Source organism: Oncorhynchus keta, unplaced genomic scaffold, assembly GCF_023373465.1.
Source record: "Oncorhynchus keta strain PuntledgeMale-10-30-2019 unplaced genomic scaffold, Oket_V2 Un_contig_1856_pilon_pilon, whole genome shotgun sequence".
NCBI classification, from domain to species: Eukaryota; Metazoa; Chordata; class Actinopteri; order Salmoniformes; family Salmonidae; genus Oncorhynchus; species Oncorhynchus keta.
Genome location: NW_026280987.1, coordinates 251,005 through 257,530, shown reverse-complemented (window position 1 = coordinate 257,530; position 6,526 = coordinate 251,005). Strand labels below are relative to the sequence as shown.

Sequence of the window (6,526 nt, the reverse complement as noted above, 5' to 3'; positions counted from 1 at the left end):
TCATTTGGATTCTACGGTTTCCATTATGACAACACCCCTTCATGTTATAACTCACCAACGAGGAAAACAGTGGCTGATTTGAATCAGCGTGTTTAGTCTGGACCTCTACTGGGGAGCGGCAGTGTAGCCTAGTGGTTAGCGTGTTGGACTAGTAAACGAAAGGTTGCAAGTTCGAATCTCCGAGCTGACAAGGTACAAATCTGTCGTTCTGCCCCTGAACAGGCAGTTAACCCACTGTTCCTAGGCCGTCATTGAAAATAAGAATTTGACTTGCCTAGTTAAATAAAGGTAAAATAAATAAATAAATAAAATACTGTATGTCCATTCTGAATGTAGTGATGTTCTCCCAAGTCCTTTTCCATTCAACATATTTTCATTCACATGATGACTTCAGAGGCCCGGATGAATGAACAGTAACAGGGATGTTTTAATGTGTCAAATAGTTTAGTAGGGACTTTTCTGAAGCTCTGGCTTACTCTTCGTTGGGCTATGTTAATGTTTCCTCTCGTTCTCTCCCACAGAGCATACCATCTTCTCGGCAACAGAGTGTTGGCGGTGAAGGTGAGATCAACAGCTGTACTGCTGTAGCCTTCTCCTGGGCACCTCTCCTTTTACCAAATCACGTTCAACAACACTAGTCTTCTTCTGTATCTCTACCTCTGTCCTTTCCCCTCCCTCTTTCATTTTCTATGCTTCTCAACCTCTGTGACCCCCCTCTCTCATTGGTTCATTCATCCACTCTGTTCTCATGCTCTGTAATTCTACCAGTAATCTAATCTATTGGAGTGGAATGGAAGGTAGATGTAATGGGTACCTCCTTGACCCTCGTAACATGTAGCTACTCCCTTCTCTCTCTAACCTGTAATCAATGATGTTAACATGTAGCTACTCCCTTCTCTCTCTAACCTGTAATCAATGATGTTAACATGTAGCTACTCCCTTCTCTCTCTAACCTGTAATCAATGATGTTATTAACATGTAGCTACTCCCTTCTCTCTCTAACCTGTAATCAATGATGTTATTAACATGTAGCTACTCCCTTCTCTCTCTAACCTGTAATCAATGATGTTAACATGTAGCTACTCCCTTCTCTCTCTAACCTGTAATCAATGATGTTAACATGTAGCTACTCCCTTCTCTCTCTAACCTGTAATCAATGATGTTAACATGTAGCTACTCCCTTCTCTCTCTAACCTGTAATCAATGATGTTAACATGTAGCTACTCCCTTCTCTCTCTAACCTGTAATCAATGATGTTAACATGTAGCTACTCCCTTCTCTCTCTAACCTGTAATCAATGATGTTATTAACATGTAGCTACTCCCTTCTCTCTCTAACCTGTAATCAATGATGTTAACATGTAGCTACTCCCTTCTCTCTCTAACCTGTAATCAATGATGTTAACATGTAGCTACTCCCTTCTCTCTCTAACCCTGTAATCAATGATGTTAACATGTAGCTACTCCCTTCTCTCTCTAACCTGTAATCAATGATGTTAACATGTAGCTACTCCCTTCTCTCTCTCTCTACCCTGTAATCAATGATGTTAACATGTAGCTACTCCCTTCTCTCTCTCTCTAACCTGTAATCAATGATGTTAACATGTAGCTACTCCCTTCTCTCTCTCTCTAACCTGTAATCAATGATGTTAACATGTAGCTACTCCCTTCTCTCTCTAACCTGTAATCAATGATGTTAACATGTAGCTACTCCCTTCTCTCTCTAACCTGTAATCAATGATGTTAACATGTATCTACTCCCTTCTCTCTCTCTCTCTAACCTGTAATCAATGATGTTAACATGTATCTACTCCCTTCTCTCTCTCTCTAACCTGTAATCAATGATGTTAACATGTAGCTACTCCCTTCTCTCTCTCTCTACCCTGTAATCAATGATGTTAACATGTAGCTACTCCCTTCTCTCTCTCTCTCTAACCTGTAATCAATGATGTTAACATGTAGCTACTCCCTTCTCTCTCTCTAACCTGTAATCAATGATAAGCTGCACGTTTAGCTAATCTTTGCTAGTGCTAGCGTGCCACTGTTGTAGCTATTAGCTAAGCTCAGCCAGATCAGAATTCACACCCCTTGTAGTGCCCATTTACCGTGTGGTATCCACACTATCCAGATAGGTTGGCATGAAAGAATCATGAGTTTCTCTACAAGGTTTCTAGGTCATGTGTTACCACCAGTGCCAGCAGTATTTTGACCCGTAGTTCCATTGTAATAATAATGTACATTGCTTTAAATGTTTCTGTGTGTGTTTTTGAAGGGCTTTAGCAGTGTGTGCGTGCTTGTATATTTAACCTGTGTATGTTACTCTGGTCTCTCATTTGGGCTGTGCTTGGGACTTTACAGGTCATTCCTCTGGATATCACAGTGGAGCTACAGAAACAGATCATGTCCGAGTTGGAGATCCTCTACAAGGTCAGCTTCTATTCTCTAGAGCCCCAAACTGCTCAGATCTCTCCCCCAACTGGCCCAAATCATGTAGTCAGATCTCTCCCCAACTGGCCCAAATCATGTAGTCAGATCTCTCCCCCAACTGGCCCAAATCATGTAGTCAGATCTCTCCCCCAACTGGCCCAAATCATGTAGTCAGATCTCTCCCCAACTGGCCCAAATCATGTAGTCAGATCTCTCCCCAACTGGCCCAAATCATGTAGTCAGATCTCTCCCCCAACTGGCCCAAATCATGTAGTCAGATCTCTCCCCCAACTGGCCCAAATCATGTAGTCAGATCTCTCCCCAACTGGCCCAAATCATGTAGTCAGATCTCTCCCCAACTGGCCCAAATCATGTAGTCAGATCTCTCCCCCAACTGGCCCAAATCATGTAGTCAGATCTCTCCCCCAACTGGCCCAAATCATGTAGTCAGATCTCTCCCCCAACTGGCCCAAATCATGTAGTCAGATCTCTCCCCCAACTGGCCCAAATCATGTAGTCAGATCTCTCCCCAAACTGGCCCAAATCATGTAGTCAGATCTCTCCCCCAACTGGCCCAAATCATGTAGTCAGATCTCTCCCCCAACTGGCCCAAATCATGTAGTCAGATCTCTCCCCCAACTGGCCCAAATCATGTAGTCAGATCTCTCCCCCAACTGGCCCAAATCATGTAGTCAGATCTCTCCCCCAACTGGCCCAAATCATGTAGTCAGATCTCTCCCCCAACTGGCCCAAATCATGTAGTCAGATCTCTCCCCCAACTGGCCCAAATCATGTAGTCAGATCTCTCTGGCCCCAGATCTCTCCCCCAACTGGCCCAAATCATGTAGTCAGATCTCTCCCCCAACTGGCCCAAATCATGTAGTCAGATCTCTCCCCCAACTGGCCCAAATCATGTAGTCAGATCTCTCCCCCAACTGGCCCAAATCATGTAGTCAGATCTCTCCCCCAACTGGCCCAAATCATATAGTCAGATCTCTCCCCCAACTGGCCCAAATCATGTAGTCAGATCTCTCCCCCAACTGAAGCCTCTCTTATCAGACCTGCAGTGTTTAGTCTACTCTGTTACATTAGACTAGTTCATGGAGCACCTTTATTCTGAGTGGGTCTCCTCTCCTCCTGCGTGGCAAGCCAGGGATTGGCGAAATGCACACGAGGCAGGAACACGTGATTGCTGATAAGCCCTCTCAATAATTTACCCCAGATCTCTCCTGTTCTTCTGAGGTAGACTGTGAAATGGGCTAACTAAACAGTGCAACAATAAATACTGCAACATGCATCAATGTTAATTAATGAGTGAACTGTGTTAATTGTCTTATTTTTTTTTTGCAGTGTGATTCCTCCTACATCATAACCTTCTACAGTGCCTTCTTTGTGGAGAACAGGATCTCCATATGCACAGAGTATATGGATGGTGAGTGCTGAGGCTGGTGTTGGGGCTGGGCTTGGTGTTGGGGCTGGGGTTGGTGTTGAGGCTGGGGTTGGTGTTGAGGCTGGGGTTGGTGTTGAGGCTGGGGTTGAGGCTGAAGGCTGGGGTTGAGGCTGAAGGATGGGGTTGAGGCTGAAGGATGGGGTTGAGGCTGAAGGCTGGGGTTGAGGCTGAAGGCTGGGGTTGACGCTGAAGGCTGGGGTTGACGCTGAAGGCTGGGGTTGACGCTGAAGGCTGGGGTTGACGCTGAAGGCTGGGGTTGACGCTGAAGGCTGGGGTTGACGCTGAAGGCTGGGGTTGACGCTGAAGGCTGGGGTTGACGCTGAAGGCTGGGGTTGACGCTGAAGGCTGGGGTTGACGCTGAAGGCTGGGGTTGACGCTGAAGGCTGGGGTTGACGCTGAAGGCTGGGGTTGACGCTGAAGGCTGGGGTTGACGCTGAAGGCTGGGGTTGACGCTGAAGGTTAGGGTTAGTGCTGGGGTTTAGGGTTAGTGCTGGGGTTTAGAGTTAGTGCTGGGGATTAGGGTTAGGGCTGGGTTTAGTGCTGAGGCTGGGGTTAGTGCTGAGGCTGGGGTTAGTGCTGAGGCTGGGGTTAGTGCTGAGGCTGGGGTTAGTGCTGAGGCTGGGGTTAGTGCTGAGGCTGGGGTTTAGGGTTAGTGCTGGGGTCAGGGTTGGTATTAGTGCTGGGGTTGGTGTTAGTGCTGGGGTTGGTGTTAGTGCTGGGGTTGGTGTTAGTGCTGGGGTTGGTGTTAGTGCTGGGGTTGGTATTAGTGCTGGGGTTGGTATTAGTGCTGGGGTTGGTATTAGGCTGGGGTTGGTGCTGAGGCTGGGGTTAGTGCTGAGGCTGGGGTTAGTGCTGAGGCTGGGGTTAGTGCTGAGGCTGGGGTTAGTGCTGAGGCTGGGGTTAGTGCTGAGGCTGGGGTTAGTGCTGAGGCTGGGGTTAGTGCTGAGGCTGGGGTTAGTGCTGAGGCTGGGGTTAGTGCTGAGGCTGGGGGGTTAGTGCTGAGGCTGGGGTTAGGGTTAGAGCTTGGGGTTTAGGCTTAGTGCTGGGGTCAGGGTTGGTGTTGAGTGCTGGGGTTGGTGTTAGTGCTGGGGTTGGTGTTAGTGCTGGGCTGGGGTTGGTGTTGAGTGCTGGGGTTGGTATTAGTGCTGGGGTTGGTATTGAGTGCTGGGGTTGGTATTAGTGCTGGGGTTGGTATTAGTGCTGGGGTTAGTGCTGAGGCTGGGGTTAGGGTTAGTGCTGGGGTTAGGTTTAGTGCTGAGGCTGGGGTTAGAGCTGAGGCTGGGGTTAGTGCTGAGGCTGGGGTTAGGGTTAGTGCTGAGGCTGGGGTTAGGTGCTGAGGCTGGGGTTAGTGCTGAGGCTGGGGTTAGTGCTGAGGCTGGGGTTAGTGCTGAGGCTGGGGTTAGTGCTGAGGCTGGGGTTAGTGCTGAGGCTGGGGTTAGTGCTGAGGCTGGGGTTAGTGCTGAGGCTGGGGTTAGTGCTGAGGCTGGGGTTAGTGCTGAGGCTGGGGTTAGTGCTGAGGCTGGGGTTAGTGCTGAGGCTGGGGTTAGTGCTGAGGCTGGGGTTAGTGCTGAGGCTGGGGTTAGTGCTGAGGCTGGGGTTAGTGCTGAGGCTGGGGTTAGTGTTGAGGCTGGGGTTAGGGTTAGTGCTGGGGTTTAGGGTTAGGGTTAGTGCTGAGGTTGGGGTTAGGCTTAGTGCTGAGGTTAGGGTTAGTGCTGGGGTTAGGCTTAGTGCTGGGGTTAGGGTTAGTGCTGAGGCTGGGGTTAGGGTTAGTGCTGAGGCTGGGGTTAGTGTTAGTGCTGAGGCTGGGGTTAGTGTTGAGGCTGGGGTTAGTGCTGAGGCTGGGGTTAGGGTTGGGGGGTTAGGGTTGAGGCTGGGGTTAGTGTTGAGGCTGGGGTTAGTGCTGGGGTTAGTGTTAGTGGTTAGTGTTGAGGCTGGGGTTAGGGTTAGTGCTGGGGTTGGGTTAGTGCTGGGGTTAGTGCTGAGGCTGGGGTTAGGTGTTAGTGCTGAGGCTGGGGTTAGGGTTAGTGCTGAGGCTGGGGTTAGGGTTAGTGCTGAGGCTGGGGTTAGGGTTAGTGCTGAGGCTGGGGTTAGGGCTTAGGGTTGAGGCTGGGGTTAGGGTTAGTGCTGGGGTTAGGGTTAGGCTGGGGTTAGGGTTAGTGCTGAGGGTTTAGGGTTAGGGTTAGTGCTGAGGCTGGGGTTAGGTTAGTGCTGAGGTTAGGGGTTAGGTTAGTGCTGGGGTTAGGCTTAGTGCTGGGGTTAGGGTTAGTGCTGAGGCTGGGGTTAGTGTTGAGGCTGAGGGTTAGGGTTAGTGTTGAGGCTGGGGTTAGGGTTGAGGCTGGGGTTAGGCTGGGGCTGGGGTTAGTGCTGAGGCTGGGGTTAGTGCTGAGGCTGGGGTTGTGCTGAGGCTGGGGTTAGTGCTGAGGCTGGGGTTAGTGCTGAGGCTGGGGTTAGTGTTGAGGCTGGGGTTAGGCTGAGGCTGGGGTGAGGGTTAGTGCTGAGGCTGGGGTTAGTGCTGAGGCTGGGGTTAGTGCTGAGGATGCTGGGGTTAGGGTTAGTGCTGAGGCTGGGGTTAGGGTTAGTGCTGAGGCTGGGGTTAGGTTAGTGCTGAGGCTGGGGTTAGGGTTAGTGCTGAGGCTGGGGTTAGGGTTAG

The 6,526-nt window shown here is 49.9% G+C and overlaps 1 protein-coding gene across 1 annotated transcript in view; it reads left to right on the top strand.

The window, feature by feature from the left end:
* The first annotated feature begins 6 nt into the window (after positions 1–6).
* Positions 7–6,526, top strand: part of map2k5 (mitogen-activated protein kinase kinase 5) — a 95,687-nt gene continuing 89,167 nt past the window's right edge. The window contains 3 exon segments of the mRNA XM_052503965.1: positions 7–561; positions 2,358–2,426; positions 3,777–3,858. Coding sequence (XP_052359925.1) covers positions 490–561; positions 2,358–2,426; positions 3,777–3,858 — 223 coding nt within the window. The 5' untranslated portion in view covers positions 7–489.